This window comes from Aphelocoma coerulescens, chromosome 1A (assembly GCF_041296385.1).
Source record: "Aphelocoma coerulescens isolate FSJ_1873_10779 chromosome 1A, UR_Acoe_1.0, whole genome shotgun sequence".
Classification (NCBI taxonomy): Eukaryota; Metazoa; Chordata; class Aves; order Passeriformes; family Corvidae; genus Aphelocoma; species Aphelocoma coerulescens.
The window spans coordinates 38,614,595-38,627,915 of record NC_091014.1 but is presented as its reverse complement, the minus strand read 5'-3'; the positions used below and the strand labels follow the sequence as shown (position 1 = coordinate 38,627,915).

At 38.5% G+C, this 13,321-nt stretch overlaps 1 protein-coding gene across 5 annotated transcripts in view; it reads left to right on the top strand.

Annotated features, from left to right (window-relative positions):
- Positions 1 to 13,321, top strand: part of KCNC2 (potassium voltage-gated channel subfamily C member 2) — a 106,701-nt gene that overhangs the window by 88,798 nt on the left and 4,582 nt on the right. Inside the window, exons 2-4 of one of the 5 annotated variants that reach the window (XM_068999219.1) lie at positions 945 to 1,875; positions 4,270 to 4,437; positions 10,261 to 11,352. In XM_068999219.1, coding sequence (XP_068855320.1) covers positions 945 to 1,875; positions 4,270 to 4,437; positions 10,261 to 10,370 — 1,209 coding nt within the window. In that variant the 3' untranslated portion in view covers positions 10,371 to 11,352. Of the gene's footprint in view, positions 1 to 944; positions 1,876 to 4,269; positions 4,438 to 8,309; positions 8,447 to 9,137; positions 11,353 to 13,321 lie in introns of those variants that run through there. The other 4 variants (XM_068999203.1, XM_068999196.1, XM_068999210.1 and 1 more) reach the window with 4 other exon arrangements.

Genomic DNA, 13,321 nt, shown 5'->3' with positions numbered 1-13,321 from the left:
TTTTATTCAGTGTAAGAAAATCTATCTCCTGCTCTAGCTGTTTGGCTCGGTGTTATTTTTCGAGATCCTGTCCTGTTATTCAATGCTTGACTGAGATGGCTGAGTTGAAGATCAGGCAGTATATGTTTTTTAAATCCTAAACAATTCTCTGTGATGGCTGTTTCCAGGTTATTTACCTGTATTTTATCAATCCACATGCCTCTACTAGAACTGAATTTGTATTTCCCTTTTTGTTCGGATTGTCCTGGATTTATAACTTGGTTAGCAGGATTGTGGATCCTAAGACTGTGGCAAAGCTCTGCCACCACAATGTGAGGTTCTGCAAGGTTTACTTTTAGTGCTGCCCAAGAGAATCAGTGATGGATGACTACAAACATAATAGGCTATGCAACCAAATCTACCTGTAACACAGAAGGCATTTTCTATCAGTAAATATCCTGTATTTGTGAATCATTGAAAATCCAAAGGAAACCCAGTTTGGATCTGCTCCTAGATCCCTCTGAGGTGCCCTTCAAGACAGATGTGGATTCTGAACCATAACTCAAGACCATTACGGCCAGCCCACATTTTCCACTGTGTGAGAGGTGAACATCTTTAAGTATTGCTGTGGCTGGTGTTTACAGGGACTGTTTGCAAGGAACCTTGACAACTGAATCAAATCCAGACAATTTAGCACAGATTAAAGAATTTGTTGCCACCTTCCTAATGAGTTGCATTTTGTCATGGTGTCCATTGCCAAGACTCTTCCTGCTCCTGGACTCCTGGCCTGATTGCGAGAGCTGTCTGCTGCTCTCCTCTGGCCTAGATGGAAATTTTTATGCATATGAATTTGTCAGCCATTTGGGGATGAATGAGTGAAAGTTTTACTATAAACACCAACATCATTAGTATTAATGTAAAGAGCCGTGCAGTTCTGATGTCTCTTTTATCTCTTTGTGTTTCAGTTCATCGCTTTTGCCTCTTTATTCTTCATCTTAGTTTCAATCACAACCTTCTGCCTGGAAACACACGAGGCTTTCAATACTATTATAAACAAAACTGAGCAGGTCATCAACGGGACAGAAGCTGTGCTACAATATGAGATTGAGACAGATCCTGCACTGACATATGTGGAAGGAGTCTGCGTGGTATGGTTTACATTTGAATTTCTAGTACGTGTTATTTTTTCTCCCAACAAACTTGAATTCATCAAAAACCTCTTGAATATCATTGACTTTGTGGCCATCCTGCCCTTTTACCTAGAAGTGGGCCTGAGCGGGCTCTCCTCCAAAGCTGCTAAGGACGTGCTTGGTTTCCTCAGGGTGGTAAGGTTCGTCAGGATCCTCCGGATTTTCAAGCTCACCCGGCACTTTGTGGGCCTCAGGGTGCTGGGTCACACGCTGCGAGCCAGCACCAATGAATTTCTGCTGCTGATAATATTCCTGGCCCTCGGCGTTTTGATATTTGCCACTATGATCTACTACGCAGAGCGGGTGGGAGCCCAGCCTAATGACCCGTCCGCGAGTGAACACACGCAGTTCAAAAATATCCCTATCGGCTTCTGGTGGGCTGTAGTCACCATGACCACCCTGGGATATGGGGATATGTATCCACGGACTTGGTCAGGCATGCTGGTGGGAGCCCTGTGTGCACTGGCGGGAGTGCTCACCATAGCCATGCCTGTGCCTGTGATAGTTAACAATTTTGGGATGTACTACTCCCTGGCCATGGCAAAGCAGAAACTGCCAAGGAAGCGAAAGAAGCACATCCCTCCTGCTCCTCAAGCCAGCTCACCCACCTTCTGCAAGACAGACTTGAACATGGCCTGCAACAGCACACAGGGTGACATCTGCCTGGGCAAGGACAACCAGCTGATGGAACACAACAGATCATCAGGTAGGACCCCACTGGAAATGCATGTCCTCTGAAAACACTTTATAGACCAGTATGTTTGGTAGGGGTCAGAAAGCAGCCAGTCTTTCTGCCAGGAGAAGATGTAGCTCCCACCCTTCTCCCCTCCAACATTTGCGTGTGTCAGTCTCATAGAGGACAAAATAGGTATAGTGATGTTCCCAAACCTCTATGTAGCTGGTCTATACAGTTTTGCTTGCTCTGTTGAGAATGCTTTCCTGCTGATGATATCAACCTTTTCTTTTGCCTGTTGTTTGTTGCGTTGTATGGATGTTTCTTGTTTTTCTGCATGACTGTGACTATTTGAGCAGCCACCGTGTCCCACCCTGTTGGACTCCATGGTGTTTTGCCTCAGTGTCTGTCTCTTGTGTCAGCTTTGCCTGTGCCACATCGTGGCCTGTTAAGCAAGATCCTACAAAGAAGCAGTCATTTAAAAGGAGCAGGTGCTTTACATCCAAAGCCCAGCACTCAAAGGAAATAGGAAGAAATTTTCTTTCTAGTTTTCTTTCCATTTGGCATTCTGCTTCCCTGGCTAAAAGAACCTCCTTCATCTGTGTTAGATGAGACATTGCATGATATTTACTATTCATTAAATTATACTAGCATAGCTGATGTAATTCTTGTCAAGAAAAAAGAAAATTACAGCCCTTAGCACTATCATTGCTATTAGAGTTGATTTTTGTGATTTCTATTACCTTATTTGTTAGAGTTCCAAATGATGAATAAGGACTATTTTGTGCTTTATTCAGTGAAACTACATATCTAATGACAGCCTCAGTCCCTCCAAGCCACTGCTCCATATTCCAAATCTGTTGCAGTTAAAGAGTAAATTTTACCTCTCAGTATAATTTAATAGTTTAGCAGCAAGAATTTTTTTTTGTTTGTTTGTTTCTTAAGCGTATTTATTCTTCGGCCAACCACAATCTGTTTATAAAGCTCAATACCGGTCATTAGACTCCTGTTGTAAAGCTGCTAAAGAATAATAAGAGCAAAGCCACTCATGACTGGTGTAATTCAGTAATTGAAATTTAGTTTTTAAAAAGAAGAGTCTGGAAAATCAGTCTCTGAACAGTATTCTTTTTTGGTCTGTTGCTCTGTTACTGAATAGCATTTATGTTCAAAGAAGCTCGGTTTCACTCTCCGAGTTACTGTTCACAAAGTTAACACATCCTTTTGAACATCCTAAATATATTTAAGAGGATGGAAATGCTTGAAAAGACTCTGACAGTAAAATATAGTTAGTTTTTCAGTGCTTTGACTGATACCCACTTTGAGATAACATCTTTAAAGTGTTAATCATAACAGCTTTTTCATGCCATCAGGTCCTACTAAAGGTATTCTGAATGGAGAAGGCTCAGTGTGATCACTCTGTCTCTCACTAAGAGACACCTTTTTTTTGTGTCTATAGCTTTATTTACAAGGGGTTATAATCCTTGAAGTTAGAGAGAAAGCAGACATGCAAGAAGAAGCCATTTTAAAGTGTTATCTTTCTTTTCAGTAGTGCCACTGCTTGCATCATGCACTGTAGCTTTATTTCTGGTAGAGAATGTTATTAGAGTCACTATGAATTCTGTGCAAAACTTCAAGGCTGAATCCTGCCCTTTGCATTCACAGTTCAGAAAAAAACATGCTCAGGTTTAAATGCAAAGGTAAAGCTGAAGTTATGTGCTGTACTGAGAAGAGATTTTTTTTCTTGAAGTATAGCCTGAACTTGAAATAGTACATAATTTTAAAAGAGAGTCCTTTGTGAGCGACAAATCAGGAGAGGTACAATTTTTGCCATTTGACAAAATAAAGGACAGAGATCAAAGCATTTAATGTTGGGTACTTATGATGACAAGCAGTGCAAGTGTAATAAATATGGAAATGAAAGCTAAATGTGTTATTAAACAGTGTATAGTGCCAAATGTTGAAAATATAGCCCTTCTGGATAAGGGCTTGTCTTTAAAACATTAAGCAGTATATTCTAAACACTAATGCCTAACATGACTTCTTGTTTAGCAAAAATGATAGTCAAAATAGTAAATTAGTGTTTGAAATATCCAAGGCTGACTGTATTCTGACAAGTTACAGTCCAGAGTAGGTGACTAACTGAGCCTTGGTTTGACTATTTCGTAGTTCATGTTAGTTTAATCTAATTTTATATAAATTTTAGAAGGACAACAGGAAAATCAAAAGATCATTTGTTCTTGAACAAAACGTATACCTTTTGCCATTTTGTACTGATTAATGATGAATTGCAATCTTGTTTTCTTCTATTGATTTACTTTATAACAACTTTTTGAGTGATGGGAATATCTGGCATTCAGCGTAAGCTCTTTGTGATGTCTCATTTCCTCATTCATTATTGTCTGTAAATGGGCATGGTGCTTTAACCAGTGTTATCAGGTGAAGACAGTGCAGGAAGTGAGCAGCCACTCTCACCTGGTGAAAGGCTCCCTCCCATCAGACGTTCTAGTACAAGAGACAAAAACAGAAGAGGGGGAACATGTTTCCTACTGACAACAGGTGATTACACGTGTGCTACTGATGGAGGGATCAGGAAAGGTATGGACTTCTTTCATTAGATCATAAAAGGTTACTCAGCAATATGCTTGTGAAAAAAAATCTTAGAGTAAAATGATGTGCACAATGCTCTAAGAGGAAAGACTGTACTCACAATGTATCTTTTTTTCTTTACTCTTAGTCATTCTTTTCCTTTTAGAAACACTCATCCCCTTTAGTCTTCAAAAAATGTGCTTGATGTTGGACCCTCATTTCACTTGTGTCTTCATTTGTCTGTAATCTCTAATGGAAAAGCCTGCAGTTCAGACCTTGCTCATTCTACCACTCATCATTCAATACAATTTGTCATTTTAAAAGACAAATTAATCATATTATAACTTTGTTCTGCTCTTAATAACTTAATAATATTTACAGCTGAATACACTTTAGAGGTTGAAATGTCAGAAGTAAGCCACATTATTGTTCTTAACACAAAAAAAGCATATCCTGAAACACTATTTAGATTTCTTTCAAATAAAAGTTTGAGCTTATAATGCCAAAAAATGTTTTTTTTCTTGGCAATACTCCAGTGATACTAAAAGATGACTGTCTACCCCAACCATACTCAACTAGGTAGTAAAACAATGCTTGACCTTGCAAGGCCCTAAAAATGCCTTTCTAATTATTTAGCCTCTTCAAGTCTGATTGCTTGCTGCTCAGTCGGATGGGTGCCCCCAGGTGGAGTCTGCAAAACCGTTTCTTACTTGTATCTCCCACATGACTGATTGTTTCTACCCCAACAGGCCACGTCTGGCTGTGGCTGCAAACCTAACATCAGGACATAGCCCTAAGATCAGCAATGCCAGGGTGATCTTCCCATTTCCTTAGATAGGAACTGCTTTTGTTTCTTGGCAAATTCTATTTTTCTGACACTGTATGATTCCAACAGATTCTACATTCCTGGGTGCTGATGTGTAGATTTTCACCTCAGGGTTCATCTGAAGTAGCCATGTGGCACTGGGCAAACATTTTTGCCTGAGATTTTTCTGGCTTTTTTTGTTTGTTTGTTTGTTTTTTTAACTTGCTTGTTGTATAGCAAACATAGCTGTCCCAGCCAGCCATATACTCTAAAGTAATTCTCTTAAATTGTTCTGCAAATGCTCTTTTTACACTACAAAGCCTGAGCTCAGTATGTTAAACCTGTGAAGGCAGATATGCAACCAATTCCATGTGTATGGTATTTGCAAAGAGTATGACTCTCTCTATGCTTGGGCATTTTACATACTCCTATATATAATGTTTAGCTTAAATAAAAATTCACTGCAAGCATGTTTTTGCACAGATTTACTACATTTTTCCCTGAGCATATATTTCACACTGTCTTCTCAACAACTAGGATTATTTAAAATATCTCTAATGTTAAGAGTTTTTTGAGGAGGTCAAGAACACCTGAATAAGGTAGATTGCCATGGTGTCTTGCAATATCAGGTTTTTGGGTTCACTCAGCAACTTAGGCAGTAACAATGACTAGAGAAGATCAGAAATGATAAAAGAAGTTACCCATCAGCTTCTAAAGATGTATTTATATAACAGTAAAACATATTTTATCCTGGAACATTGTAAATCTAGATTTAAAAGAAAATGCTTTTATAGTTTTACTAGTAAACTGGGGCTTGAGTTCAGAATGGACAGTTTTTTGATGAGAAATGTGCTCTTTGTCTGGCTCTGATGATAATCTTAGTTGAGGCTGAACTGTTTTAGCCACTGGCTTTGGAGTGTATTTTACACAGAGTAGGGAAGTTAGCTCATAAGCAGAAATATCTTCAACTAATATACAAATGGGTTTGAATGATTGAATTTCATGCACACATCAAGTCTACTATTTTTATGTTTTACATTTTTCCTTTCTTTCTTTCTTTCTTATGGTACGTTCTGCTTGTTTGGTTTGTTCCTTGGTTGATTCTTGGTTGTGTTTAATTATAATTTATTCTGAGCTTTTTTGCATTAACAGCTTATCTCCATCTCTAAGATGATACTGATTCAGAGCGGCTCCACTAAAATACCTGAAAAGTACTGATTTTAGATCATGCGTTTCTCACTATTCATCTTGTGTATCTGGTTTTCACTTTTTAGGAGCTTCTATTTTACTCATAATCTGTACCATCTTCCTCTATCAGTTCTTTCCTTTTATCATTAGAAGAGTAGCAAGAAAATTATCTTAAAAACTACTTTCCTAGCTTCTATGTAAAAAGCTACCTGATTATTTTGATTTCTTTTTAAAAAAGCTTTATGTTTACAGGGAGTTTAAATATATACACTAGCATTGTGCTTCCCTTTAATTCCTTTTTCAAACATAATTCTTTCTAATCGATGTAAATACTGATAAAAACTCAGAAACTGGAGGCTGTTTCAGAATGTTTCAGAATTCTGTGTGGTATCACAGTCTAGCTTGCCCTTGCCATCTGGAGAGAACATTGCACAATGTTTTAGCAGACGTGAGGTTTTACATTTGCTTTAAGTATAGCTTTACAGTATGGGGGTCCCAGTAGGTAAGAAATATGTTAATCGTTGTAAGGGGAGAGCCTAAGATATAATTTTTCCTAAAGATGCTGTTAACTGTCTGTTACCTAGAGATCTGGAATTTGAGCCAGTAACCATTTCAATCAAAAAAAAAAAATAGTTTGCTGATGTTCCATGTGTTGTTTAGCTTTATTGTCATTAGTATTTTAGAGTTTCTGTGGGAAAAGTCTCATTATTTCCCTGTAAACAATTTAGACCTGAACACCTTAACCTGACAAATGCTTAAATGCATACTTGTCTTCAAGGAAATAAGTCGTGCCAGTGAAAAATTGGTGAGACTTCTCATGCTTGCAGTGAAGCATGTATCCATGTACTTGAGGAGCAAGGTCCTGCCTGGCTTAATCTTTGTTGTATTTCCTTGCTGATATCTCTCTTCCGACCAATGAGCAGATCCTTTTATTAACAAATGGGGTTATTCAGGAGCTGCTGAAAATACTTGAATATGAAGATAGTGATGCACCAAATAGCAATGTTTTTTCGTTGCTATACAGCATAGCCTCTACAAAGTGAAAACAATCCACAGTAGCAAAAAGTAGGTAGCTAGAGCTCAGTGTATGTGAACAGAAATGTCTGTAAGTGCAATGTTCCCTTCAAATTGTGAAGCATTATGTGGTTGCCTCATTTAATGATTAATTATTTACTACTTGCTTATATGGATTAATTGATTTCGTTCAAATAATCTGGAAAAGAAGCACAAATTCAATGTTTTAAGTTTGCCATTCAGGAGGCATTTACAAATATGTTGAACTTTGCTGTCTTACTAGACTTTAAAATTAGAACCAAAGTCTAAGGGTTAATATTTCTGAAGATGAAGCTTCTTATACTATCATTCAGTCCTCTGCAAAACTGATTTACACATGCTGTATAAAATTTATCTGGTTTCTGGTTTATTTATTTTAAAGAAAAAGTTTTCCTTTATTAGAAATTGAATTTAGCAGAGATTATATAATTCTAACAGTTTCTGTAGTCTGTCTTAATGGGTTTTGGGTTATGCTTAGCCAGATAGCTCAATCACCCTGGTGGGATCCTTTATCTTGCACTTTGCTGAAGGTTGCTGTGCAACCCTGCAGAAGCCCACAGAGTGATACTAAGTGCAAGAGGGGATGTGGAAGAGCAGGTCAGACCTCTTGTGTGGTGGTCTGTTTAATTTTTTGGGGAAAAACAGGTGCATTACTTTATAAATAATTTTATTTATTAATATCTTTTGGGAGTAATGTGTCTTAGCACTGAGTTCTTTTGCAGGCAGATCCCCTCTGAGTCCCTGATAGCTCCTTGGATTACATTACATTGTACTGTTTGTCTTTGTCTATTTTTTGGCTGAATTCAACTGATGTCTGTGCATTTTCTCATACAAGGCTATGAAAAATCTCGAAGCTTAAACAACATAGCTGGCTTGACAGGCAATACTCTGCGACTGTCTCCAGTAACATCACCCTACAGCTCACCTTGTCCTCTAAGGCGCTCTCGGTCTCCCATCCCTTCCATCTTGTAAACCAGATGGCATCAATCGGCTACATAGAATTAAATCAAATACTGTTTACCACATCCTGAAAATAAATGTAGCATTAAGCATAGGCTCCACAAATATGGTCTAACTCCCGCATGATACAACTGTCAGTAGTAAGAAAAGCCACTTGGGTAGCTGAAGATTTTTGTCTTGGCTTTTAAAGGTTACTTTAAGGTAGCATTTCTCCTTTTATCTACTATATTGTCCTACTTTCCTGTGGCAATAAAAGGACAGTTAGTGGATGCTGTTGTCCAGTATATTCAATAAATAAGCATATTTTCAGGGAGATTGACTTAAAATAATGTGCTTCCAAGTAATTATCAGTCCCTCCATTGAACCTTCATTTCTTGTGACTCTAATCCATTCTGAAGATGTCTGCTCTGAAGGGTCTGCTCATTTGCATGGACCATCCTGTCTCCATCACCTGACAAGCAGTGTTGCCGATCGTGGAGACCACAGAGGGCTCTGGATGTGTGTTCTCACATTGTTACCATCCTGCTGAAATGAAAGCACTGATAAACTGGTCTGCATGTGGGATTGTTTTTCTTTGTTTAACCTTTTCCTTTATTTTTTTAACTATCTACTTGTTTATAAACGACTTTATTTTATGATTAACTTATTTTGGTACTGGATTGCTGTATCAGAGTTCTGAATGTCTCCGGTTGTTTGCACACAGATAACTGCAAAGAGGTTGTCATTACTGGTTACACGCAAGCAGAAGCCAGATCTCTTTCTTAATGGCTTGGGGAAGGCACAAAACATGCAAGAAAGGTAAACGCCATCCAGACTTGCAATTTTAAGCTAGCAAGTGCTGCTTGGTACTATAGTAATTTCTCTACTCCAGGGTTCTTCAACATTTTCAGAAGCTGAGTACCAAGTAAAATTGAAATAATTATTGGGGGCATTTTTGTACCATTGTAAGAGAGTAGTAGTTCTCAAGTTGGGTTTTGACCAGCCTTATACCTCTGGCTCACGGGCTTCAAAAATTTCTTCAGTCAATGTTTTTTGAGGTGCTTTGTCCTATATGTTGTTTGTCTGTCTGTTTTGCAACCTGTCTCCTTGTATTCTCCATCTGTCTCCATAAAGCACAGAGATACTGTTAAAATGCCCCCCTCTTTTAAGTTGAACTAAGAACATTTTTCTTTTCTCTTTTTTTCATATGGACTGTACATCCATGTATAGATAGAAATATATATATATTTTTCAAGTGCAGTTAGTATCATCTAGAATAACTTGCGTGCACTCCTAAGATTTTTCGAGCAGCTTTTCAGCACTGACCGGTTGCCTATTGCATCAATCTTCCTCCTAGCAACCAGCATTCATTACAATTTTGAAACTGTATCTCCTCTAGTGGCTTTTTCATTCAATATTAACCTCTGCTTATGCAACAGGACAAATGCTATGGCAAATCTGAGGTTCTGGGCTGGTGAGGAAAAATTACCCTTAAACTGTAGAGTTTTAGAACTACACGGGGAAGACCATAATGACTGAAATATTAAGTGATCCTTGAAATTGTTGAATAATACCTGATTGTCATGTTTTATTTTTTGTTAGGAAAAGAAACTCAACTTATTGTTGACCATGTAACATGTTCTTCTGTATATAGCCTAGCCCGATAGCATGACCTGCATGTCAGAATTCTTGTACAATAATGTATTTATCAAAGTATACATTTCTGATATTTAGAGATGTACATTGATTTACTTTTGGTAAAATATTGTCAATAGAGAGATAATTGCAAACAGCTTTTAGCAAATGAATTAATATAATATCTGGTGCTGCTGTTATATTAACTACAGTGTTGTACAGAATTTATCATGGATTTTTGACTGCTGAAAAAGGGACAATGGAATTTAGCCATACCAAGGACTGTACTGGAAAGAGACTGCTGCTGCTGAATGGGCCCTGATAAACAACTAACACCTTGAGGAGGTCACTGAGACTTTGCGTGCGAAGTAGAGCTTGTTAAAGAAGATGAAAGACCGCTCATAATTACTGCTGCCAGAGGAAGGGGTGACTAGTCACTGTTGATGAGTCAGTGTAAATAAAATATGTGTGCATGGAATATCAGTTTTTATCTATATCAAGGAAAGCTGAATTCATGTCATCATTGCTAAGGCTCCATGCAAAGACCCACACCCCTGTGTTTATTATTCCTGGTTCCTGCAGTAAGTTGTGCTGTGGATCATACAAAGACACACGCTTAATAATGATAGTGATGTAAACTACATCTGTCTTGACTTCTGTCATACTAATGGCATATATTGCAAAAGTCACAAATTTGAACAGAGTAGGTTTGCATAAGTCCTTGCTTTCTCAGTTTGCCATGACCTAAATTGTTATGAATTCTAGTGTACATGCCAAGTCCTAAGTTTACTTTTCACTTGATAACAAAAATGTGACTGCAGACAAACATCACTGACTTTGTTCACAGCACACAGTCTTCTTTAATTGTTACCTCAAACTATAAGTATTATCAGAAATAAAATTCTGGCAGCAAGACTATTTTGTGTTTTTTTTTTTTTTTTTTTTTTTTTAATTCTAAGTGTTGCAAACCCAACATCAATAAGTATAAAAGTTGTATTAAAATTATATTCTACAAATGTATATTTTACATAAAAGATATATTCTTTGATAAGTTATTTTCTGTGATTTTTGTGGTAAATGGATCTAGTCTATTCTATGTTTATGAGACATTGTAGTGCTACGATGTGGTAACTATGTTCTCTCCATCCTATTCAGTGGGAAATTCTCCAGAATCTGTTTTGTCACCCTGGTGTCCCGATTGTAGGGACCTGTCCCAGTTGTGAAACTCTGTATTGTGGAACTTCTGTGAACATGTCAAGGTGCATGCACAATCCTGGTTAAAACCAGTGGAAATGTAATACCTGAATTGGAGAATAAAAGGCAAAAGACCTGGGGAGGAACTTGGAACATATCTTCTGCACTGGCTCATGAGCTTTCTTTAGCTGTATCGGTCCCCTGCCTGCTGCTGGCCATCCCTGTTCTCAAACCAGCTTCCTGGAATGCATGAGGAGCTAATTCAAAAATGAGCATGAGCTGGCTTCTGCAACAATTGAAAATCTATCAGCTTGTTAATGACCCTACGCCTCATTTGGAAGGTTTGGTCAGGCTGGGTAAAGTCTGATGGGAGTTTTATTGCATTCTGGTGTGAAGTCAGCCTAAAAAGGAGGTGATAAATGGTTTCTTAAAACTTCTAATATACTGTATTTGGGGCAACCAGAAATCCTCAAATACACAAGCAGTGTCTGAGGGGGGTGAGGTAGCTAGTGCAGCTTTACATGTGATCTAAGAGGCTGTAATGCAATATTTTGGCATACGTGCTGTAAGGTAAGAAAGATTCCAGAAAACAGGATCAGGAAACAGGTGCTCAATTTTAGAAAATGTGTTATAGTGACATGTCAGGAAAGCTCAGTGTGCTAAGTTTGCCCAAGGGTTAAAAGTTGCCTGTACTGTGATTGTGAGCAGCACCCGAGGGAAGAAGAGGTGTAGTGGTCAGCCAGCAAAGGCTCACCGCCAGCTCCAGTCACCCAGGGTGATGTCTGCCCCAGGCACCTAGGGAGAGGTGTCTGGTTTTCCTCTGTGCTACACAGGGACAATGATGATCTCTAGATGGGATGCAGACAAGGGGGTGCATTTTGTTGGTCAAGATCGTAGAAAACACTGATGGCCAGACAGTGTCTGACATCTTCTACTGTCTCTGAATGGTAAGGAGCCTGGACGGATCTCCACTGACACAGGACTTTGAGTCCAGAATATCCTGGACTCAGTATTATTTTTCTGCTAGAGAACCAAGCCCATGTTTAAATGCCTTCTGTTAAAACACACCTGGAGGACAAGCTGATGGTGAGTCTGGTAACTACTCATGTGTCTTGAAACTACTACCCAACTCTGACTATTCTAAGAGGAAAAGTTGGCTTAACCACCAGCCCCCTCCTGTTCCTCACCTGTTTCTGAGCCCAGGAAGGGGTGAAAGGGCATTTTCATGAGAGGTGGGACACCAAGGGTTAACTTCCTCGGGCTGAGGAAGGCTTTGAACCCAAACCTCACTCTTCAGGGTACTGCAGTTCCTATGTCTCAGATACAATGTAAAAATTGGGCTGCACATTTTCATTCACTTCCTCTTTTGGTCATCCTTTAATGGAAAGTAGATGCAATGATCAGAAGCAGAATTGCACCTGGAGAAAGGAGTTTTGGTGCAAGCAGGAAGATGATGTGTGGCTGTTCTGGGGATCAAATACCCACCAAAGGGTGGTTGCGGCCATCTCTGTTCTTGACTTAGGACTCTAAAAACTTATTTAATCCTTATATAATTATTAATTGAGGGTTAAAAGTCAAAACTAGAAAACAAGCAGTGAATTTACAAGCAATGGATCTGCTAAGACAATTTAGGAGAAGCTGTTACTCATTCGCCTTTTAAAATTGTAAAGTCAAGATATCAAAAATGAGCATCCTTTTGAAAGATAAACTATTGCAACAGCAGGGTTTGTGCGGAGATCAAAAGCTGTGACATATTGTGGAGATGAGCAGATTATGGAATGTTTGGACTTTGAAGGCAGTTATTGTTCTTATGAGGCCTCATTCAGCACTGAGAAAATGTTGTTCTAGCAAATTTTGAGACACTGCATTATGAGTTTTTATAGGTGTGTACTGAAAACTGGTGCCAGAATTGCTAAGAAGCATGCAACTAATTATAATTAATATAATCCTGTATAATCAGGGGGCTTTATCATGTGTGAAAAAATTACTATTCATAAAAGTTCTCTTACAAAAGGTCTGGATTAAATTAAAGCTGCCAAAACAGAAGGAAATTTAAGGAATCTGTTCAGAGGGGTAACT